General features: G+C 37.7%; 2 protein-coding genes across 2 annotated transcripts in view; both read left to right on the top strand.

Annotated features, from left to right (window-relative positions):
• Positions 1 to 6,929, top strand: part of LOC140949391 (degenerin mec-10-like) — a 12,729-nt gene extending 5,800 nt beyond the window's left edge. The window contains exons 4-12 of the mRNA XM_073398549.1: positions 176 to 306; positions 1,088 to 1,251; positions 2,099 to 2,209; positions 3,205 to 3,313; positions 3,587 to 3,665; positions 3,981 to 4,038; positions 5,184 to 5,254; positions 6,123 to 6,198; positions 6,765 to 6,929. Of these exons, the coding sequence (XP_073254650.1) occupies positions 176 to 306; positions 1,088 to 1,251; positions 2,099 to 2,209; positions 3,205 to 3,313; positions 3,587 to 3,665; positions 3,981 to 4,038; positions 5,184 to 5,254; positions 6,123 to 6,198; positions 6,765 to 6,929 (964 nt within the window). The remainder of the gene's footprint in view (positions 1 to 175; positions 307 to 1,087; positions 1,252 to 2,098; positions 2,210 to 3,204; positions 3,314 to 3,586; positions 3,666 to 3,980; positions 4,039 to 5,183; positions 5,255 to 6,122; positions 6,199 to 6,764) is intronic.
• A 7,355-nt stretch (positions 6,930 to 14,284) lies between these two features.
• LOC140949392 (epithelial sodium channel subunit gamma-like) lies at positions 14,285 to 24,907 on the top strand. The gene is made up of 11 exons (XM_073398550.1): positions 14,285 to 14,300; positions 16,025 to 16,241; positions 17,281 to 17,396; positions 18,556 to 18,719; positions 19,323 to 19,379; positions 19,685 to 19,862; positions 20,090 to 20,204; positions 21,190 to 21,247; positions 22,674 to 22,753; positions 24,004 to 24,079; positions 24,709 to 24,907. Exons 1-11 carry the CDS (start codon positions 14,285 to 14,287, stop codon positions 24,874 to 24,876), a joined length of 1,245 nt encoding a protein of 414 aa, XP_073254651.1. The 3' UTR covers positions 24,877 to 24,907.
• The last annotated feature ends 449 nt before the right edge of the window (positions 24,908 to 25,356 follow it).

Genomic DNA, 25,356 nt, shown 5'->3' on the forward strand with positions numbered 1-25,356 from the left:
ATTAAGAGAATAGCCATGCTCGGAACCTATAAGTGGCACACTTCTACATTAAAGTAATAAATATAATTAAAAATCAAGTATTTCTACTCTGATTTTTCTAATAGCAAGCGTAATAATGAGTCAAAGTTATGTGATTTTTAAAGTTATGAAGCATGTTCTTTCGTTTTAATTTCAGAAACTATTCAAAATATTGGAACTTCCTTTGGGATTCTCGGTATGGTAACTGCTATACATTCAATGGAGGAATCACCAATGAAGGCGAAAAACAACGGGTGCTTCAATCTTACGTCACGGGACCAACCGGCGGTAATCAATACGTCTTTTCTGAGTATACAGTCATCTCTCTCTAAGACGGACACCTTTGGGACCGGCACTAAGTGTCTGTCTTAGAGAGGTGTCCGTCTTATAGAGAGTCAAATAAAGGGAGTAAAGAAAGGCAGGGACCAACTCTAATTGTCCGTTTCACAGAGGTGCCCGTCTTACAGAGGTGTCCGTTGAGAGAGAGTCGACTGTATTGTCTAATTTTATCAAAAGATTAGTTTGAAAACGTTGATCGTCAATCAGCTGTCTCATTTATTGCTCGCTCAGGAGTATTTTTTGCGGGAAACAGCTCTATTTTATTTCTATAGCTATTTCAAGAGCTGCTCGAGTAGTGTTGGAAAATACAGCAATGACTAATATTGTAAGAAGGGCGGCTAAATACTAACATTTGTTTCATTAGCTGCGCAAGTGTATTGGCCGCGCTAATGTTTGGATCGCTGAATTGTTCAGAGGGAGCCGGGATTAGGAATATTAACGTCCATTTCAATTATTCTTGACGATGGCCAATCACGCTATTTGCAAACATTGTCGATAATACCAAGCTTTGTCTGGCCAGTTATGAATCAGTCTCAAGACGATTGTGAGAGTTCATGACAGGTTGTGCCAGACTGTGTGCCTTGTCCGGAGTGTTCGTACTCATTAGAAAATCACTCTCCCCTCCTCCCTTCCCCGGCAGGAGACAAACAATACGGATTTGCATCTCAGTATCATAAAATATAGCCTTCCAGTTGATAGATCGTTCTCTCTTTCCTCTTACTGTTTTTAGGACTTAAACTAAACTTGTTCATAGAACAGTCTCAATACATCCCGGAAATTAGTGACACGGCAGGAGCTAGAGTGGTGATTCACGAACAAGGACAAGTTCCCTTTCCTTACAATGAAGGCCACAGTGTGCTTCCGAGCAGATCTACATCATTTGGAATACGGCGGGTAGGCAACGCTGTGATAACCACTATCATTGATAAACTGTTCACAGTCCCCTATTTTTTCGTGAGATCGTCGAGATATAGCGCGTCTTACCGTTAATGGCGGCCATCTTGATTTTTAAATGTACCAAGGGGGCGGGCGTCGGGGATTATAGCCCCGCCCCCTAAGTAGTTTTGACACTCATGCAAGATGGCAGCCCTTAACGGAAAGCGCTCGATCTCGACGATCTTACGGAAAAATAGAGGACTGTGAACAATCCATTTCATTAACTTTATCAACGACCTGCTGAAAGTGCAGGTTTATGTCCTTTCAGAATGTCTTGATTTTCCGTGCTCGAGTCTAAAATATGTTCTACTATAAGCCATTTTGCTGCTAGCTTTTCGATGCTTTAATTGGTTCTGTTCCATCTGGAATTTTCCTCAAAAGTAGCTTGACCGACGTCATAACGCGTAACCATAGTAACGGAATACCACTTAAAATGTTAAGATATGTCTGACGCAAGTCTGACGAATAAAGTCAATAAATGAACCGCTAATTGAAAAAGAGTTCCAATTCTGACTTACATCATTTTTTAGGAGAGTGGCATCTCCTCCCTCTTATACACAAGGGTCAAGATTCCGTGAAATGGAAGGGGAGAGACGAGCGTATTCAAATTGCCTGGCCAAGAACTAATTTTCGCTTATATTCAACTGCAAACGTAGCTCAGCATGTGCAGCTTTATTGTTACAAATGTGAACAACAGACACAGAGAATTTTCAGAAATAACGTTTAGAAATAATGGATAGTTCTGAAACAAGGAGGCTTCTCATCATGAGTTTGAAACTTTGTAATTTTTATTGTTTGACCTTAGACCGTTATAGAGAGGGAAGATCCGTTCGGCAATGGAAGTTGTGTTTCGGAGAGTGCTCTAAATGGCAAAAACTTGTATGCCAAAAAATACAACGCTTCGTACTCTAAACAGGTAAAAAAAAATAACAACGTAAAAGATATTTATTAATTGCTAAAAGGTATTAAAAGATATGGTTGATCAGATGATAGGATTTTGCAGTTAGCCAATTACAACAAGAATACATCAGTTGGGACGTGGTGACAGGCTGAATTCACAAGGTATTACGCTGCGGCAATTTAGGCTATTATTAGAATGAACACCTATCTGATATGTGACTGTTCACTTTAGAGATCGGTGCGGAGCAGCTTCGCTCTGTCACAGAAATTGCGTCGAAATCACGGTTCTCGTGTGTCACGGAACAGAAGCCCTGACTGGTATGGTTTTCTACCTTATTAAAGGAAATTAACGCTCCATGAAATTAACGCGAATCGTTAAAATTCGCGTTAATTTAAGTCGCGTTAACTTTGTTGAGCGTTGATTTCCGCGACGTTAACTAAGTGCAGCGTTAATTTCCGCGCTCTTAATTTCCAGTATCTTAACCCCAATTTTGGAACCTGTCCAGACATTCTTGACACCGAAAAAACATTAACTACAAGCTTTCTTTCTTTCCATTTACCCTTTATTTTTCATCTTTCACAAAAGCTAGGGCGAAGGTTTACAACATGTATGTCAATATCTTCTACTTCGATTTCGCGTAATTAATCGCGTTAATTTCCTTTATTATGAAATTCTACTTCCTCTTCCGCGTTAATTTTCTTTATTCGAAAGTCGTTTTCCATTAAATTCGCGTTAATTCAAGTGGCGTTAATTTCCGATACCTTAATTTCATGGAGCGTTAATTTCCTATAATAAGGTATCCGATATAGTATGAACGTAGCCTTAACGGTCACCCTCCAGTTACTAGAGCGTGACAGACTCTCAATGCCCCTTTGATCCCATTTTAATTTTTCAAATTAATTACTGGACATTTTTATTCTAAATTATTAGTGTTCCGAATTCTTGTCCGCACCTTTCATGCACAACATTTCTAGACCAGTTAATAATTGCTGTCTATCCCGCTTGTTTAGGCCTGTATGAACACTTGTCACGCGGATAAGCAGATAGCAGATTGTGGATGCGCCGAAGGCCAGTTCCCTACAGATGCAGATATATGCAATTTGCGTAACAAAACTATAGGTAAATATGTTTAAATTGCTATTATCTGTAACCCTATCAAATTCCATTGGTTTCGCCATTTCAAGCTTCCAAGGAACATTATGTAGAATCAAATTGTTATTTAATCATCATAATTAAATAGAAAGGATGCGTTATAAATTATTGGTATTATTATTATAATTATTATTATCATCATCATCATCATCATTATTATTGTTGATATTATTATTTGTCTAATAAATCCTTATTACAATAAGTTTAGCAGAAACATTTTCTTATCTGTTTTTCCAACAGCTAAGTGCCTGGAGAAAATACAACATAAGCTGCTTACAGGAGAACTCGACTGCGAGGCTCAGTGTCCAACACCATGCAGGTAATTCAACTATTAAATGTAAAAAATATTTTTTGTTCACGAAGATTAAAAATCGATCGTATCCACATACAACGCCCTCCCTTTTTACTTTAATCGATTATTAATTAATCAGCATTTGCTCTAATTACAAAGTTGCTTAGAATTTTCGGAAGACTTTCCACGATATCAGTCTGAAATCTTCTGATTTTCTGCAAAGAAAAAATAATTGGCCAGAAATACATTTACATGGAAGTTGACAATATACTCACGGTTACCCTTTTCTTTGATATCTTGTAACGATTAAAACATGTGTCACTCAGTTTTGTTTTCTCATAGAGAAGTTCAATACAAGAGCACCCTTTCAATGGGTCACTGGCCTTCCTTTGGATATGAGGTATTTCCTTATTATTATACCCTCCCTTTCGGAATCCTTTAAGCATTAATATTCACATAATTTGTAGATTTAGTCAAGGCCAAAAGCCATGTCTTTCTACCGTACAGTACAGTACAGTACAGTTCAAATCCTCCAGTCGGTAAGCCTGTTACCATGGAGTTGCACTGGCGACTACACGGTCGACCAGAGTAGCGAAACCACTCTTATCTTGTGTAGACCTCTTTGCCTGAAGCCATTCAACTTTCGCCGAATCAAAAAGCAAACTGAATTCCTTCTGAAAAATGGACCTGAGCCAACAATTAATAGATAACCAATAACTGTTCAGAGAAGAACTTAAAAAATACGTGACCTCAATGAATCGTACGCCTGAGCTTCGGATGCAGTCATGTGACACTGGTCATTGGATATCCTATTTTGATGGATTTTCAATAGTCAAATTAAGACCTCGGATTCCCAGCTAGAAAGTTTTTCATTTCACATCCGATAACTATAAAAGGAGTGGACGTACGGACGGACGATTTTGTCAAATTTTATTACCCATGGTGCTCTACTGCAAATACTCCAGACTGATCTCCATATATTTTCCAAAATGATTAGTTAAAGGAATTTATTAAAAGATTCCAGTATTTTCTTGATGAATGTGTCGATAATGTTAGGAAAAAATTGATCTTGGTTACTGACTCCCTAGACTTAAAGGGTTAATGGTATTGTCCAGTCATCAAATTTCTCTTTTAACAGATTAAACTTTACCTAGAACGCTATATTAAACGCTGAAAATTGAAGATGTTAAGAAGGCTGTGTTCCGTGTGGGCAGTGTGGTGAAGAACAAAAAGCCTTCATCGCGTCCTTTCGCCTTTTTTCCCGGCGAATTTCGAAAGGTTTTGCAATTTATGGAAGTCGACTTTAGCAACCCAAAAAATTGCGTGTCTTACAACGCCCGAGCTTCGTCATATGAAATCATTAGTTTTAACACGTTGTTCTTCAATTATATATATCTATATTATAAATCTGATCCTTCCAAATTCACAGAAATGCTAAGTGCTTTGTGGCCTAAAAAAAATTAATATTTACTCAAATTTTTCTTAGCAAAAACCTTTAGTTTAAATAGTTATCAAACCTTAACATTTTGTTTGTGTTTATTGCAGTCCATCCTCGAAAGTCGAGTTAAGACCGATTCCACCCTAGCAAAAGAATTGGATAATGGATACTTCTTAAGGTAATCATAAATTATACTCGTACGTACGATACTCTAGATTGTCTCCTAGGGGGGGACAGAGGAGGAAGCGCCTAGTCTAGTATATGTGAATTTCGCTAAAGTTGGTTGGTTTCCGGAGAGGTCCGCAAACTTTTATTCTGCGTTGTCAAGAGAGAATTCAACAGTCGCCATTACAATAACCAGCATTTTTGCTATGAGGAATTGACTTTTGGACTTAATCAAAATGTGCGGACGTCTCAGGAAATAGACGCCTCGAAAGGAAAATACAATTGAAAAATCTTAATCACATGTAACGAGAAATGCACTAGGTAAACAAATACGTTTACAAACTTAACTAAAAATTTACAAAGGGCGAAATAATAAACCAAATAAAAAGAAAACGAAAGGAAGGACTAATACCTTGTGAACCTTTAAGACTCTATCCTTGAACAACCAAATCCATCACCGAACAGGCGAACGAGAGAATTCCCAACCGCCTAGCTAGCGATCACGTATTTTTAAAACTATCGATCGCTTGGTCACCTGACCCAAAGAGCGCGAAAATATAACCTACCGCGCGGGTCTGGGCTGGCCAGCAGCTACAATTGCAACGTCTATTAAAATAACTTTCATCAGTGAAACTCACACTTCCCGGCCAAAGCCCTAAAACTCCCTCGATCTCTGCAGTCCCATTATATTTAATTCTCTTGGGATTAATTAAACCAAACAAAGGTCGAAATCACACTAAAACGTCTATGAAATTCTTAAAACGCTCATTTTTGTCTCATTTAATTGTCTATATGGTTTATATAATTACTATTTTACCCTTTGTTTAATTCAAATACATGAAAGTGACATCTTGTCTCTCCAATTTTTTTTTACTTTCAAGTGAGAACTTTCTTCAAGTTAAAGTCTTCTACGAGCAACTAAATTATGAAAAGGTTACTGAAAGAATAAGCTATGAGGTAATTATCGTTTCTAAATTACAGTAATCTGTCAATTACATTGTTTATCTTGCTTGCTTTTATTCTACATGTACCATTTAGGACCGCTTCCACTTAATGAGACGTAAAAAACGTTTAAACATATAATCAGTGTATGTAACAGTTTTTTCCTTTGGAAGAAACTACTTGGAATATATTTCCCATTCATAACAGTAGCTAATACGCAAATACATAAAATAATCTTATTGCACATATTACATGTAGACTTCAGTATGACAGGTACAGGTATACACTAGTGGATGTTAATTACAGAATTTTTTTAAAGTGAGCAAACTAATGATGGACTAGCGAACTCCGTGTTTCTTTAGGGATTCCATACAGCCACAAAGGGTGCTAGATAAATCAAAGGTTTTTTTTGTTACAAAGCAAGTAGATTACATAAAAAAAATCTTATTGCACGTGATTACATGTAGACTTCAGGATGATAGGTACAGGTATACAGTAGGTGTGAATTAGAGAATTATTTTAAAGTGAGCAAAACTTAATGGTGGACTTGCGAACTCCGTGTTTCTTTTTTATTTCAATAGGGTGTTAATCTTGTTGCTGACATCGGAGGACAACTGGGGCTTTGGATTGGTATATCTGTACTTACTTGCTGCGAGTTCTTGGAATTAGCTTGGATGATAATACAAACGATTATTAACCGTATTTCAGGCAGGAGAATCGTTCATGTACTACCAGTAAATGAATAGTCACCTGCAGATTTCCCTATGCGTATGTGTTTCGCTCACAGCCGGAGCTCTTCATGACTAGATGAGAATTATGAGGCGTGCCTGAATTAACAGTGACATTTATATCAAGTCTGGGAATACTGGAAAGAACAGAAGTATCCAACATTACCCCGAATACTCTACTTATTCTCTAAAACAGAATAGATGGTCGTCGATGGTGTGGCTTTCAGTCTGATATTCGTGATGTGATGCAAACATACTATGGGTGGTTCTTTTGAAAAGAACTGCTGAACATTACAACGACAGTTAATATTAAGTGGTCTCAGATAAATCAGTTGAAGTTATTAATGCGTTGTCAGTTGTAAACGGGCTGTGCTACAAGTGCGTTGAGCTCAAACAAGTAAGAAGCAAATCTGAAAACGGATGTATTATTATTTTAAGTGTTAATCTCATGGTAAAGGCTGAGTACACTATACATTTACGTATACGATAGCTCCTTAAGATTCGTTTGCGTCGTTACGTTTACACAGTCTAACCTCCAGTAATGCGCAGGTTTAGTAGACGCTTACGGGGGGTGTAGTTAATTAACTGAGTGAGAGGTTCCAGCAACAACAGGCAGGGGCACCCAACGAGAATATAGTTCAAAACCACTTATACATAGCATTGTTGAACGTATTTTAGTATTCAAACGGTGGATATAGGCAATTTTTATACCCTAAAAATTTTTCATCTGTTCGGATGTCCTAGCTGAAAGTCTAGTGATCCGAAAATTTTTGGGATCAAAACTTACTTTTTCGAAAATTTCGGCCAGAAAAAAGGCTCCCGAAAATTCTAGGTGATCTTTTCTGGGTAAAAATTCGTTAAAAATGGGCAATTATACCATTTTTAGATGTTCGAAAATCCTAGGAGAGGCAGGCAAACAAGAAATTTTACAACAAATGTTCCGAAAATTCTAGATCTCAAATCGTCTTCCGAACAGATATTTTCTAAAAATTGACGTTGGGTGCCCCTGAACAGGGCTTTGACTAGAAAAAAATTTTTCATTGGCCTTTTGAATATATATGTTCGTTTATGGGAAGTGGTAGCTTATGGGTGGTGGTCCCACATGGCGTTTCAGCTGTATTTAATAGAAAGGAAATTAGTTACTAGAAAGAAAGATTTGTTACTTAGAAAGTAAGAACAAAAGTGGGAGAAATTTTAAATTCATTCAAACCCTCCAAACTTTGTACGCCTCTGTTCAAACCACATGGTACAGGACTGAATATTCCAGCTGACAACCGCTTACCTGGTAAAATTTGGAAGACGGACAAACTAACCTGTTCCTTCATCCTAGGGAGCTATTGAAACTGAACAATACTCCGCCCAGAGATTTGAGAACAATTTATCGACTTGATACAGTCAAACTCGCAATTCCCTGCTGTGCCTGCATTTTGTGAACAAAGCTGAATTTGGCCACCAGGGTTTGGATTTGGCGTTAAAACGTCCCCTGCTACCCAAGGATGATTAAACTTCTTTTGTGCTTGCCTGCGCTTGTAAATTAGACAATGATTGCAATCTATGCTGTCTTTCATTAAATATATTAAAGTGATCTGAAAAATTTAAGTAATCACACATCTCGTATCACTTATCATTATTCATTCAAATATCAGTCTCCGTTTCTGATTGGCTCAAATCCCACGGTTAATTCTCCATAACTAGTTAGCCTTAACCAGATTTGGAAGAGTCGTTTGCGATATCCAGTAAAATGACGTTATTAGAACAGGACATCTTCATAAAAAGGGACTGACGGCAACCGGGAAGCCCTAGGGACAAGGTTGAGGCTTAGCTGTTTTTTTAAAGCTGGACAAACTGGCAGAAAAATTAACATGCTTTGCGAAGAAGAAATGGCCGTTGCCTTAAAACATAAAAAGAGCAGCTAAAACACAACCCGGCGGCTGACAATAAACAATTATTGAATGAGGTATTTGTGATATCCGGAATAATCAAGGTCGAGGTCCAGGTAAGTGTTATCTGCCGAGCCGAAAAAGGCCGAGGCTGATAACACTTACGGAGACCTTGATTATTTAGGATATCACAAAAACAGAATCGAGTAATTATAATACTTTGTTTTGACAAAAATAACAACAAACACACCATCGCAAGGAACTTGAATTGATATTGTTTTTGGAAATCACGCATTGTGCGCGCAACCTACAGATTAGTCACTTATCCGTGTCTGTACGTTGCACTGATTTTCAGAATTAACTGTAAGCTCTTAGCCAGTGAGAGGACAGCTGCAGATAGTGAGTACAATCGGTATAATAATGAAGAATATCTGCTGACTAAACATGCCTTGATATCTTAAATTTGACAAGGTACTAAGCCAGTGAAGACAACGGCGAGTGCTGCAGTTTGTATCTGATTGAAACGGCTCCCTGACTGAGCACAGTCCTTTGCTATTTGTTCACAAACTGTGACGGAATAAATCAATGCACCTTATTTATTGCTCAGTAAGATCAAAATCATAGCAATGCTATTGAACGTTGTGCAACTTCAAGTCCACAAAAACATGTAACAACGGAGTCCTGACAGAACTATGATCGAGGTAAGCATCTTTCTTGGTATGAAAGTATGAATCAGTGAAACCTTTGCTTTGGCACCCTATGAAGGCATCCCTCTAGTCAGCCATACGGTAACGTTAACAGATTCATAAAATCAAGAACCAATCTTCTAAGAACTTGAAAGGAGTCAAGATCCAGGTCCGGCCAAGGAAGGTGGTCATTACATAAACCAGTTTGGTAACTCCAAGACAAGATTTTAGGAAGTCAAAGTAAATATTTCGACAACATTAAGGACTCTGATTAAACTAGAAATATTGTTCAGCACTGTATGTAAATGCCATACAACTGCTTTCTCCCATGACAATTTTGGCTCATCCTCAGAATTGTGATGAGGCAAAAAATGTTATGGGGAATGGGCGTTTATTGAGCCGTAGGACCGCCGGCTTTCCAAAAGTCAGAACTGGCCGGCCAGACCATGGCCGGACCAGTCATTTTGACAAGCAAGTAGGCTTTTCTGAAGAGTTTTTGCTGCAAAACCAGTCCCTCGTTCATACTATTTAGAATTTGACTGAACTGGCTGGAGAGTTTTGATTACAAATAAGATTCTCATCACGACCGGAATGGTTTGGCTTGTCAGTCCTGACAAATGGAATTTGCGCCTTGTCTGCATGGTGAAGGCTTTCCCCTCAATCAAGAGCTTTCTCTGTACTTCATCAGCCTTCAGTGTTTTCTGTCACACAGTTTTGTATAGCGGACTGCGACGATATAATTACTGATAGAAAACCTCGATTTTTGGCCACCGCAACGAAATTAACGATAAAAAGCCGTACAAGCCATATAATCGCCGGGTGAAGCGGTAACAAACTGAGAAACTGGATGTTCCCCTTAGTTAGCTGTTTGTAAGTAATTAATAATGAAAGTTAATTAATTTTAGGACATTTAGTTTTTAGTGAATGCACTTCAGTTAAATAACGTCATCAGTTGTTTTAAAATTTTGAAGAAAAATGTATCACGTTCAAGAAGATAACAAATAATGCAGTGTTGTAAGTTATTACTGTGAAAATCGAATTTGGTTCATCTTACGTATTTTGAGCGCTCCTAATGTTAACATTTTATCAATGCGTATATGCCGGCTCTTTTTCTTCCTTGAGAATCACTAGTACATTTATTTACCACCACATATTCTCAGTTGCTTTCCTGGTATAGTAGTTCCCATTTTAGTTGTTTCATTACAACATGCAGGAAAGACTAGAACTTTGATGAATATAAACAGCTGCAGATGCCTCATTGTGAAACTAACCGGTTACGGTAATTGCTGAGACAGTAATTACCGGTTACGGCAATTTACAAATGGCTGACAAGTTGAACAGTCATTTATTCATGCTCAATTTCCGTGACTTATCAGCGTTCAGAAATTTCAATAGAGGTTTTAAAGGTTGATGCTTACACTTCAGTGCCATAAGGTTCTTTTCATTTTTTTTTTTCAGGAACAAACATCTATTGAAAAATATAATACATAATTAATCAGGTTTGCAACGACTATAAATAAATGAAATGTAAGTAATTAATTTCTTAGCGTGAGATTGGCTTTGTTACTTTCACAATGCATGAACTAGATACACCTTATATTCTGTAACTGCATGACGTTTTCTACAGTTTCTTTCCAACACACAGTGATGATATAACTAATACGAGGGCAGGTAAGGAACTTTTTTAAAAAAAATCTTAGTTAACCACTTCTCATTCAAAGACAAGCCTTTATTTACCAAGCATTTTTCAAAAATTTCTCTACAAATTTTCTGTAGATGTTGATAGCTAAAGAAAAGAAATTTATAAAAAGGAAAATACTCACGGATTAGAATAAACTTATTTTCTTTGATGAATAACACTTTGAAAGAGAATTCAAACTAAATACATGTATTTACCAGGCATGACCTCTTCGTTTTGGGGCATCCAATATCTCTATAATGCTTTTTAAAATAAACTTTTTATCTTGAAAATAAACTTCATTATAGGCTAGAGCTTGAAATGTCCTTACTATACCTGTGAACGGGCACCAGCTCGTCTTTTTGGCAAAATTATTTTCAGTATATTTTATAAGCATGATTGCAATTCTTTTTCATAAAGGAACTCTTTTCTTTAAAAATTGTTTCTAAGTTGACTTTTCCTGTTTACTGTTATCACTGTAGAACTGAATAATCTGTTTACAGCAGCGTACAGTATACAATGCATAATTAATGATATCCGGGAAGTGTTAAAGGGTTAACAAAAGAATTCGGCACACGACTTACTAGTACTAATAGGAAATCCCCGCTAATAGAACCCAGTTTAGTGCAGAGTTTGAAGTTTGTTGGCCAAAGTTGCGAATTCTGCATTTTGTTTTCAGAATTGCATTTGACTCGATCAACTCAAATTATGGATGGGGATTCGGAATCTCAAATTGAATTAAAAGGATCTCCTTCAAAGACAAAACATCTTATAAAGGACTTCTGTAACTACACTACAACTCATGGCGTTGGAAGGCTGGCTGAAGCCAAGACAATTTTCAGCCGATTCATTTGGAGCATTTTTATACTCGGTTCGCTTAGTATGTTCATTTATCAAACGAGCGGCTTATTTGGATTGTATCTGAGTCGTCCGATATCTACGGTAGTGAAAGTAAAACATAAAACGGTAAGTCAGAACAAGTCAGTCGTAATCGATTCGCTTTGTAGACATTAGTTCGAAAACAAGTATAACGCACGATTAACAAACGTGAAACACGCAATTGTACTCAAAATCCACCGAATCAGTAAAACTGTTTTTTATTTTTATTTTCTACTTTTGCTGCAACGGCCGTTAAAATAAATTTTGGTACTCTGATCCTTATGTTTAACTGCCTTAAACGTCAGTATAAAATAAAACGCCAGGTTGCTCTTCCTTCAATTCTATTTATATTTTTAGCAAAAATATATAATATGATATATCTTTGTAAAACCTTAGCATGAAATATGCCACACGATTTAGAAATTAAAATATCTAAATAACATAGCATAGCTTCTTAGGATTGTTTCTAATTACTTAACATTATTATTATTATTATTATTATTGCTATTATTATTATTATTATTATTATTATTATTATTATTATTATTATTATATTTTTTCACGTGAAATTAGCTATTCCACGAACGCTAAAATACTATTAAGTTCAGTACGTCGATTTTTATGAAAGGTGTTTTGTTCTTTTAAATTAGTTTCTATAGGTTACTCGTTAGGTTATGACAGTCTTGGATTCTGGATTCCACTCCGTGGATTCTGGATTCCCAGGTACTGGATTCCAGTCTTTGTTGGTGGAACTTGGATTCCGGTTTCCAGTCGTTAGAGGGATTATTCCGGATTCCAAAACAAATTTTCCGAGATTCTGGATTTCACAAGCAAAAATTTCTTGGATTCCGGTATCCGTAGGCCTTACACGAGCTTTACAGTCCATAGCATTTATATCACCATGAACTGAGAGGACTTGAGATGTTATCTCTCATATGTTAAGTAGTATAATTAACGAAAAAACAAAACAAAAACAAAACAAAACAAAACAAAACAAAAAACAGTAAAAGCCAGGCACATTCATCCCTTGTACCACCCTCCATTAGGGTTTATCCAGTTAAGCTATATTCATTGATTATAGTAGTTGCTTGTTTTTTTTTTACACTGAGGTAAACATCGATCAACGTTTTGATTTTCACAGGAAGTAACTTTTCCAGCGGTTACTGTTTGCAATCAAAACACAGTGAAACTTAATAAAATACCAGAAAATTACTTCCAGGACATTTTCAAAGAAGTTAATGAGCGGCTAGAAGAAGAACTCAGCAGCTTAGCAGGTAAAAAATAAGTTAGAGAAATACGTAAAATAGACGCGAGTTACTTTCCTTATGATATTACACAGCGGTTGCATGGGTCGACGGCGGTCGATCGAAAACTGGTAAATCAATCTTGCTAACTTGGGGGAAAGTGGATTTCCTTTGGATTTACTCTATCCAATTTTACCGTAATTTATTTCGCAGTAACTCAAACCCCAAAGAACTGAACTTTTTGAAAATTTGAAGGTGACATTTTTGCCTCTGAAACGCCGGAGAAATCAATTTACCTTTAAGAGTAAGGACTGTGAACAACACGTTGGTTTTTAGGGTTAAAATTAAATAATATTTTGAAACTACGGTACCGTTCCCTCACCTTAGTATTCCTTTGCTGTTTTGCACTGCATTGTGTCTAGTATTAACCACTGACATAATATCATTATATTCTGTTAATTAATATAATTATATCATTTCATAATCAATCATTCTGTTGTATGATTTTGTTGTGACTGATTCTTTGTACCAATTTGAATCCAACTAGTGGTCTATTATCAATGCCGCGTTCTGATTGGTTGAGCTACTACTAGGCTATATGTCATAGCCCATGCCACTAGTAGCGAAAAGCGCCGGATTTTTGGCGGCAAAAAAGGATTAAAGTCTAGCTTTATACTAGCTAAAAGTTGCTTTCTCTTGATATTTTTGACCAACTAGTTGGATTTTACTAAAACAATTATTCCTCTCGCCCTCGTGGCCTCGGAGTGAATAGCCCATTCGGGCTCGAGGATTAATAGTTAAAATATTGTATCATTTTGTAGAGTTCCCTAGTTTTATATCCCGGTGGGGACTTAATTGCATTTACCTTTTCCAACTTAACGTTGATTCCACTGACGCGTTTTTGGCTACGCACGTTAATGCACGTAAATTTTAATCACGTAAATAAAATAGCGGGCGAGATATAAAGTGTTGAGATTAAACGTGAAGTTGAGCGAGGTTCTACTTCATGAGCGACCTTTCATGTATTGCCTTTATTTTATTTGCAAACGTAAATCAGTTACGCAAGTACGTACGCACGTAAAAATTACGCGACCCTCGAAATGAACCCTTATAGCATTCGCTTCTTTGTTTTGTTTGTTTGTTTTCAACAACTAAGATATTTTTCCTTTTTAAAATACATTTTAGGTATTATATTGTTTAAGGTGACTCGACCCAGTTTTTTTTAGGGGGTACCATCCTACTTTGAAGCTCTCTGGTATCCCCACCTTTACTTTTATCGTAAGTCTAACACATAGAATGGATAACATATAGATCAATCTACAATATAACAAAAAATTTTTGGCGATCGGAGTAAATGTCACGTGGTTATAATGCCACGCTCCTTTGAGGTCTGAGTCGAAAATCTGCTGTTGCCGGCATTTTTTCGTGAAAATCTCTCGGCTACACATAGTGCGCATTAGTGCCTTGCGCTGAACAGAGTTTCACCAAAATCGCAAAGACCCAATTCGAGAAATTCAGCGGTGTCCAAATTTAGGTCATAATTTATGCGAAAATGATAAGCAAACTTTACACGGATTATATCTAATAAACTATGAGATTCATCTCTTTATTTTGGGCATCCTTATAATAGATGGGTCCTTGCAAGTCAGCAAAACGCTTTAGGGCCTTGTAAATGCGCGCGATTTCGAGCAAAGCAAACATATAGAAATTATAGTTTTCGCTATTAGTTGACGTTTGTCAGCGTTTAAGAGTCAATCTCACGAAAAAAGCATTTTCTTAAAAATTCGTATTTTCTTTTCCTTCAAATCTTTTCAGCGCCACAATTGATTAACTAACTACCCGGACTTTGAATTTCATGGTCATTGAAAAACTGTGACATTACCTTCTATAAGCCCAAACTTGAGTAAACATTGCACGCGTGCTGAACAAGAATGCTGTATCATGACAGACTAGAAACAATAGACAACTCCCAAAGCACAAACTCAGCCAAAACGCTAAAAATCTTCAATGTTTACTCAAGTTTGGGCTTATAGAAGATAACGTCACAGTTTTTCAATGACCATGAAATTCAGAGTCCGGGTAGTTAGTTAATCAATTGTGGCCCTGAAAAAATTTGAAGGAAAAAAAACTACGAATTTTTAAAAAAATGCTTTTTTCGTGAGATTGTTTCTTAAACGCTGACAAACGTCAACTAATAGCGAAAACTATAATTTCTATATGTTTGCTTTGCTCGAAATCGCGCGCATTTACAAGGCCCTAAAGCGTTTTGCTGACTTGCAAGGACCCATCTGTTATAACGATGCCCAAAATAAAGAGATGAATCTCATAGTTTATTAGATATAATCCGTGTAAAGTTTGCTTATCATTTTCGCATAAATTATGACCTAAATTTGGACACCGCTGAATTTCTCGAATTGGGTCTTTGCGATTTTGGTGAAACTCTGTTCAGCGCAAGGCACTAATGCGCACTATGTGTAGCCGAGAGATTTTCACGAAAAAATGCCGGCAACAGCAGATTTTCGACTCAGACCTCAAAGGGGCGTGGCATTATAACCACGTGACATTTACTCCGATCGCCAAAAATTTTTTGTTATATTGTAGGTTGATCTATATGTTATCCATTCTATGTGTTAGACTTACGATAAAAGAAAAGGTGGGGATACCAGAGAGCTTCAAAGTAGGATGGTACCCCCCCAGAAAACTGGGTCGAGTCACCTTAATGCTATATCTTAATTCCTTTTTGCAGATGATGAAATAGAAACCACTGAGAGTCCTTCAACAGAAACCCCAGGTAACGATACCGAATTAGACATCGACCCAGATGATGAACTCAGAGTTGATTATCTCTTTGAAGAATTACTGATTGCTAAGTTAGCAGTGGAAAACAACACCATGTTATCTGATATGGGACACCAATTTAAGGACTTCGTCTTCGATTGCAACTTTAGGGGAAATGACTGCAGGTTAGTGGTTAAAATCTTACCTCTATAAAAGTTCATGGGTGATTGATAGGCCATAGCTATTAGTGCAAAACCTTTCTTGTGGAAATGAGCTGAATTTGCATAAGAACTAATTTTGGAGCAAACCGGAAAATAATGGCCTAATTTATTCTTGGTCGGCGATAACCAACATGTGCACTTGTCTTAGAAGCGACGTATCAGAGACGTACACTAAGACGACAGTGAACTCCCCGCACTGATTTATGTTGCCGTCGAATTGGCCGATTATAGCCTGTGAAATACAGGAAATTATTCTTACGCAAGAAGAAATTAAAGACTCTCTCTCTGCGCTCACAAAATTTTAAAATTACAGCCAATATATATTTACTTCGCTTCATCGGGTGCTACGCGGCGGGGCCTGGCAACTGCCAACAAACATCCAAACCCTCAAAGTCGAGATCTCATGTCAGAAATAGGTAGCTGCCCTGTGCGGGCAGCAATTAATTCTGTCCAATTATGTCAAAGAATTAGGCTTTTTTCATTTCAACGTCGACGGAGTCAAAGTCTTATTCCAAAGTAAAAATAAATGATAAAATATAAATTCATACATGTTCCTATAGCGCAGTGTGTTATAGATGACTTCTCAAAATGAATGCTTTTCACGAATCGGAACAGTTTTCAATTTCTCCGCTAATGTGCTTACGACCTGGTTTAAACAAAGTTAAGGGATCGGAGATGCGAGGTGTGCAAGAATTAGTTACAATATCGGCTTATTTTCAAGGCGACGACAAACAAAGCTTTAAATACGGGATCGGAGATGCGAGGTGTGCAAGAATTAGTTACAATATCGGCTTATTTTCAAGGCGACGACAAACAAAGCTTTAAATACTGGGATATGCAATCGATCAATCAGATATAAGTCTATGTCTAATATCATATATAAAAAAAACTAACCCTTCTCATGCGACTTTGTCGAATGTGAAACTGGTAATATAGTGAAATATATACCCTAGTATGCTCTTTCTTCTGTTAATCGTTTTCTCGAAAATTTTCCTTTTTTTAGAAATTTTTCAAAATATTGGTATCATTTCTGGGATTTTCGCTATGGAAACTGCTACATATTTAACAGTGGAATCAATCAAACCATCCACAAAACGCAGACAACTGGTCCCTTTGGAGGTACGGTTATAAACTCAGAGATTTATAAAAATATGAAATAAATATAAAACAGAAAAAAATAATGGATTTTCCAATAGCTCAGTGGCAGACTTTCTCGGCTAGTTTAAACTTGCTTACCTTCGCGCAATTTTTTAAGTATGAGCATTAATTAAAGCCGTTTTTCCTTCCAAGACTCCAAGGACTTACTAAAGATTCCGCTTCAGGTTGTTGAGTTACTTTTTCAGCCTAAGATTTCAAGACACACACGACTACGACAACAAGCAATACTAAATAGCGCATGAACCAGCGTCATTTTGGCGGGAAAACTTGGTAGCCGTCATCATTCTACTACGGGTTTTAGCCGGAATAGAGAGTTAAGCTTCACGTATCCGGGCAAACGGCAAACGTCAGATTCAGTGGAGAATTTCTCAAAATAGAAAATGAGCAGATAGAAACAGCTTAAAAGAATTCTTATGGATAAAAAATTCCATGGAACTTTTACTTTAGGTGTAGAAAATAATGAACAGTGAACGACAAGTAAAGGAAACTTGGTCACCCGGTACATATTCGGGTTTGCCGTTTAATGTGAACGTGATGCTTAACTTCTCTGTTGTCATGGTGGCGGAAACAAGACAGTTATCAAATGCAGAAGTTTTTTTTTCACCTTGCGATCGGGAAAGGGCTTAACCTCCTCCAATAAAAAAAAACGCGCTAACTTTTCTGGTGAAAGGTCAGTCATGGAGCTTTCTGCGTTGTTTATTCAGTTCTGAAAATTCAAGGAAAGTAACTTTAAACAATATCCTCGAATCTGTAGTGAACACCGTCTCTAAATATGCTGATTTAGCAACAGAACTGGGACGTCAGTTGACGAGAGGAAAGCGCGCGGAAAGGACTAAACACAAGTTCCGGTGCCCAATTTGTCGCTCTGCTATTGGTCAAGCCAGTTGTTTGATTTGCGCGCGTCGTTGCGTAGTCAACTGACCAGGGCAGATGACGTTCCCGTTTCGTTGCTAAATCAGCCTAGATGTCGGTTTATAATCTAGTAACCTTTGCCGCTTCTTGTTAGATTCAACCACTTTTTTTATTTGACAGCTATAGAATAATTACAATAAAACCATCATAGAGAATCAGTCAATTTAAAGAAATTGATAATCTTTGTTTTTCTTTCCTGTATAATTAGGTCTCAAACTGAATCTATTTATCGAGTCTCATGAGTATGTCTCCCAGTTAAGCCACGCTGAAGGCGCCAGAATTGTCATCCATGATCAGGCAGCTATACCCTTCCCAGATGATGAGGGGATGAACGTTCTCCCTGGAATTTCTACCTCTGTTGGAATTCGAACGGTATGAAGCAAAGTAGACGCAACAGCTAAAGCTATCATCTAGATTTAGGGCCTGTTTATATGGAGGTTGGGGACCCAAGGTAGGTCAGGTAACCCGCGGCGGGTCACCCCACCTATCATGTAACCGTTATCAAATTAAAATGAGAGATTATATGGACATACGGGCTACCCCACCTAAGTGGGTTACCTAACCTCCCCGCGTCCTGGGGTCCCCCACCTCCATGAAAACAGGCCCTTAGTGGGACGCAATCTGGAAAGATCATTTAGTCATTTTTAGGACAGTAGTCCATATTTTTGACTGCATATCCATGTTTACTATTTGAATTAGAGAAATTAATTGACGTATATAACCTTTTTTAGTGGTAAAATATTGCCGATTTACACTCTGTGAGACTTTGAAGTCTTTAACAGAGTGTGCAATTTCTACTAGTAAGCGAGACGCCGCCGAGCATACACCAGTTATTTTCATATGGGATTCCCCCGAAGGACGTGTCTATGACATCTATGAGCGTAGTAGATTTCGTGAAAACGAGAGCCACTTCATGAAGTAAAGTTAACAAAAAAATGATCTCATTTTAAATCGTGCTCTTTCTTGTCACTTAAGGAAAAGATTCAACGAGCAGATCCTTTTAATAACGGAAGCTGTAGAAAAATATCTGAAGTTGAGAAAGGGCTCAATCGACCTTACTCAAGAGAGGTGAGTGTAATTGAATGTAAGTTTTTTAAAACTAAAATACCACCCAAGATACTCTGAGAGCTTTTTGCTAGATGTGAAAGAAAAAAAAATCGTCTGACATGGCGCCAGGCGCCGTTAAATGGTGGGCACTATCAAAATTACACTCTCTGAATACTGAAATCAGCTGATGGCCAATCAGATTTACTTATTATGATTACGCTTAAGTTAACCAAATATTTGACAACTGATATTTTTGTACTCTTAACTTGGCAAAAATTTTTTTTTGGTAGGTTGAGTCCCCCGGTGATTATTCACTCATTATTTTTTTTAAATTTTTTTTCTGTCAGGCTTGTATGAAATCGTGTTTATCCACTCTTCAGATCAGAAAGTGCGGATGTGCAGATGCGCATTCTGCATACGATGAGACAATCGCCCCCATCTGTGACATTATCCAGAATCGTAAAATAGGTAATCAGTTCATTAGTTAGAATTGTAGGTAGTGTCAGAAAGTACATGCTACCTTGCCTAGTCCCTAATCCTCATTGTTGTGCCCGGCTGATGCGTTTCAGGTCACGTGGTCCGAGAAAGTTGTCTCCCGGCCGTTCGTCTCGGATACGTCACCGAAATGCATTGACCGAGAAGGCCTGGAAAGACGCCCTATAGGGACTAGACAGCATTGAGGATTGGCCGTTGAGGATTGACTGTAATTAATGTTTTGATTATTTTTTCAGAAACATGTTTGAATGACCTGGTTGAAAGGTTCATGAATGGTGCATTAGACTGTCAATCCGAATGCCCAGTGCTTTGCAGGTACAAACGTATCTCTTGTAAGCTTGGAGGCAGAGCTGACCTGAAATTATATCTGAGTATTCGCAATCATATTTTCTCCTATATAAAACTCTAAATGATTCTATCGAAGTAAAAACAAAGCGTGATCAGTTTTTGGTCCTTTTCCGACAACACTTGCATTAGTTCAACTTCAAAAAGTTGCAACAGGTTTTCGTTCTAGCCATAGACAGTCAAAAACATACACTAACATGTGATATATAGAAGTAAAGTATTATTTTGTATTAAATTGATATTCAATTGATCCATATTTTCAGATTAGCATTTTCTTTGGTTCTACTTCGTAATGAAAAATTGTCTTGAAATTCCAGAAAAACCTTAACATGGCTCTCATAATGCCCCTCCCAAGTTGCTGAGAAATCTCAGTGAATTAAATAAGACTATTATTCATTCAAAATATTTCCCCGATTCTGATTGGCTAAAAACACACGCATAATTCACCATAACCAGCTATTGATGACCAAATTTGGAAGAATTTTGCGATTAATGAACCGATGACGTCAAAAGTGCAGCCTTCATACAAGTTAATGCACCATTAACCAAGAAGACCTGGGGACGAGGTTGAGTTGTTTTCCGAGCGTTGTGAAAACAAAAATGGCAGACATTTCACTCGTTTCAAGAGTAAGAACTAGGCGAAATAATAGCTAAAAACATGGCAAGAACAGCAAGAAGACAACTAGAGGGGCGACATCTGCTATTTGGAGAATATTTGCGGAGCTGAACTACCCTAAACGTGCACAACTTAACGTCGATGGAGGTACGCTTGTTTTAGCTATGTTTTTAAACTAGGAATTATTTTGAATGAACAAAAAAACAATTATTGAATTCGGCTTTCGTATCATATGAAGAATTATGGAGAACTCGAAGGGTGTTATAACGCCCTCCTCGATCTCCATAATTCTTCATAAGATACTCAGCCTCATTCATTAATTGTTAATTTATCTTTCAGTGAAGTTGTGTTTAAACCAACTACGTCGATGGCAAGGTGGCCTTCACAAGGATACAAGGTAAGTTATAGAAATCCTGGAGGAGGGGGTTAATCTCCTCAGACTACAATAAGCTGTTCCTTTGAGAGTCTTAAAGGGGCTGTAGCTTTGACGGTTGATGGTTAATTTTTCCAACTTTGACGGTTGACGGTTATTAAATGGAAATTTAGACTAAAATCTTCTGATTTCTTCGTACCCCATCAGTGGGTGAGAGCCATGTCTACCTTAGGGCACTTAAAAGTAGATCCCTCTCTGATCACATGCACTGCTCATATATGGCAGTGTCCCCTACATAGAGATAGAAGGATCATGATTAGTGAGAATTCCAACAAAAAGCTGAAGGCAATAAGTTCATCACATGCCAGGTAAGGACAATAGGCATCCTACAAGAACCAAATGAAATACATATATTGACAGCTTACCATCGCCTAAACGGATACCCGGTGGGAGGGGGGGGGGGGGGGGTACTGCTATATATGGGCTACATAGGTATGTGCCGCTGTGAAGGGTATGATTTTCCAGCAGTTTACTCTAGGAGAGGGTATATAAATCAGAGCGTTTGGGTCTAGAATAGGGTATCATTTTTCAGGAAACTGATCAGTTAGTTGAAGATTTTATCTAGACTAGGGAAACAGCTACTCTAGGATGGGGGGGGGGGGGGGATTTGTGGAGTTTACTCTAGTATAGGGTAGGAAAATTCAGCTGAACTAGCTCTGGTATAGGTTAAGAGTACCAGGGTCCCAGCGGCACATCCCCACCGAGAAATTCCTAAAGTAACCCCCCCCCCCCCCAGGACGGATACCCATAGATAAAAGGCATAATGAAGGAATCACCTGTCCATAAGGACTGAGATGCATCCAACGCTAACGTTAGAGAGCTTTAGATTCGAGGGCAAGAACTACTACGCCGGTACGAGATTTGGCTTGACGTTTTTTCGCGTATTCTCAAAAAATAGATACCACGGAAAGCTTGATTGTAATTTTGATTCACCAGAAAAGTTAGCCCTGTTATCTTCATCAGGGAGTTTTGATAAGCTCTCTCCCGATCACCTTTAACATTATTTGATAACTCGTTTCCGCCACTACGACATTCTTGTTAAAACTAGCTAGAATGACGACTGCTATCTAGCCTGCCTGGAGTTAGGCTAACTCCCCCGTTTCCCCACCAAAATCATGATGACTTTGGTTCACGCGCTCACTACCTAGTATTGGGGAAATCTCGTTCTTATGGTCGTTCTCGCATAGAATCTTAAGGTTTCTATCATTATAAACAACCCTGGAATTACGAGAAAGAAACGAAAGGTGAGAAGCAGTTGAAATCACTCTTCAGTATAAGCTGCTAGTGAGGCGCTTTCCTGTTTTAGGGAAACAACCATTTTCCCACTAATTCTAAACAAATTATGGAATTTTCCGGTTACTCACTAGGGATTATTTACTTATCTCGACAGCAAAGGCTGTTTAACCTCTTAAAGAAGAGGGGGAATGACGCTTATGCTGATCAGCTAAGCGATGGTGCCGACTTTCTGGAGTAAGTACAAATACATATTAAGAAAATAACCATGTTGATGTCGGCATGATTTTCAACGTTTATGAAATGAGTAAAAACATGGTAAAAACAGCAGTTATGCTTAGTGACGCTTGTGCTAACCTATCTATACCACTCTCTGGCGACGCAAACTCACTATGGAGCTAGAGTTTTATATTAAGGGAGTATCTGCAATAGGCCACTTGCACTAAGAGGTCACGTGACCAATGCTTCCTTTAAACAATGAGTTGGAATCTTGCTGATGCCAAAAATTGACAGAGCACATAAAAATTATCTTACACCCGAAATTTGAGGGGAAACGCGTTTAAGGGAGATATTTTATGGCACTTTGATGTTTCAACAAAGTAGTATCATTTGTATTGGCCGCCATGTTGGAGGGCATACTCTTGCCCTCCAACATGGCGGCCAAAAGTACTTTCTGCTTAGATCTTGTTACACATTTGATAGTTACGCTCAGATGTGCTGTAAACGTCCCCACATCAACTTTTCAACATTCTCCTTGAAGTTTAAGAGCAAAATTTGTGTTCAAAGAGAGTTAATTCACAATTTCAAAAATCACATTTTGGTCACGTGACCAACTACGAACTTACTCATTTTAAGAAAATGGTGCAGGTTTGAAAAGCAAAATCACTATTATTTTGTTCAAGACATGACCCACTAATCGTTTTTTGAAGAAAAAAATCATATAACTTTTACTTTCATAAAAACGATGTCACATGACCTCTTAGTGCAAATGGCCTATTATTGAATAAAGCTAACTATTATATTATATGCATAATCAGACAAGGAGGAGGGTGTCAATTCCTCCTACCATCAATACAAAAACGTTTTTTTTTTAATTTTTTGATTCCCAGGAATGATTGCCTTATAATATTATCACACTGATAAGTGCTTACCTCGATCGTCGATGGAAAGTTCCCGTCTTCTTCATTAATCACCTGTTTCTCGACAAATTTAGGATATAAACAGATGTTTAGTCTAACAGACGTTCTTCGGTAAAAATGTCACACAAAAACACCGTAAAAACACGACCTGCGATGGAAAACTCCGCCATCTTGTAAGAAACACAATCGCAATACACTGTGGGAAGATGTTCACTCCTCCTCTGGATAACAATTTTAGTTGTCATCTGTCGGGTTATTTTTTGTTATTTTTAGTCAGTAGTTTAATTGGCTATTTCTTCTTTCCAAAAGTGTGGAAATTTCCTTTATCTCTTTTTCTTAAATTTCTAGGGAAGATTTCCTTCAAGTTCGTGTGTTTTTTGAGAGATTGAATTTCCAGGAAGTGAGGGAACAATTGAGTTATAAGGTAATAACATTAATTTATTTTTGGCTCATTGAGTACCAATTCATTCATAACAACAACCTCCTGCAACATTTGATACATTTTGTGAATATTAATGTACGTCTGATCATAACATCTTTTTCTTTTTAGTTTGATTCTCTAACAACATTTGATGTGATCGGAGACGAGCGTCATTCCCCAATAAAAGCGAATGCATTTTTAGGTTTATTGTTATAAAAATATTTTTAATGATAATAATCCTATTGAGGACTCAACTCACCCGAACGACTCTACATCCCGCCTACTTTTAACCAACATCATCGTAAACTGTAAATAGTTGTTGTAAACTATTAATGCGTTTACGACACACTTGAAACCGAGCCGCTGACTCCCTCGCGGAGGCCTTGGTACATTTCTGGGAGGCTAAAGAGAAAGAAAAAAGAACGCCCGTAGAGGGGGGAGGGGCGTTGGGGGGGAGGTCGACGATTTATCACGGAGAATGCGTCCTGCGCGCTCAAAGTTCACGAACGCTTCTTACCATTTGGAATACCATTTGAACTCTGATTGCGCAGGAAAGAAACCAAGCCACGATACTGTTTTTTCGTTCTACTGGTCTTAATATTGACTTTAATTTTCCTTCATGTTCTTTGTAGGATGTCAACTTGTTGGCAGATATCGGTGGTCAGCTGGGTTTGTGGATTGGTGTTTCGGTGCTCACCTGCTGCGAATTTCTGGAGTTAGCGTTACGTTTGACACAGAATCTGTTTAAGAGATTAGCAGCACACAGGAACAAATTTAAAGTGGGAGGTCTACAAAAGTGAATGCAGCCTCGTTCAGGTTTGCACTCGAACAGCCTACAGAAATACCACTTTGCAAACAACTTAAAGATTACTTAAAGATTTTAATCAACTGTCGAGTTGAGCATGTTAACTGACAAATCATTCCACTCATGCCAATGATTGGACTCTGGCTTGTGCTACTGATGTCAACTCTTGGAGGTGTTTATATGATTCTTATATATAGTACTTCAACCTCGAAATGATGTCAGAGCAGTTTTTGAGTTAAAAAATAACCATGATCTGTAGTGTAGTGTTGCATACTGACATGAAGTGCAGTCCTCTTGTAGATACCAATAGAGGAGTATATCAAGTTTTTACTTATTGTATCTTATGAGTTTGTACACGGCGTTAAAGCAGCACAAACTGATAAATGGATTTTTCTGTTTCTACAAAGGAAATGTCGAAAAATAAAAACATCCTGAGCTGCCAGGAATGGTCGTAAAGTAACCATATTTCTTAAAT

The sequence above is a fragment of the Porites lutea genome, chromosome 10, assembly GCF_958299795.1.
Source record: "Porites lutea chromosome 10, jaPorLute2.1, whole genome shotgun sequence".
NCBI classification, from domain to species: Eukaryota; Metazoa; Cnidaria; class Anthozoa; order Scleractinia; family Poritidae; genus Porites; species Porites lutea.

What these genes read in the sequence shown, in the direction of transcription:
- LOC140949392 (XM_073398550.1), top strand. An exon ending in GACAACTGGTCCCTTTGGAG is followed by an intron (nt 17,397 to 18,555) that starts GTACGGTTATAA and finishes CTGTATAATTAG; the next exon opens with GTCTCAAACTGAATCTATTT. An exon ending in GATGGTGCCGACTTTCTGGA is followed by an intron (nt 22,754 to 24,003) that starts GTAAGTACAAAT and finishes TTAAATTTCTAG; the next exon opens with GGAAGATTTCCTTCAAGTTC.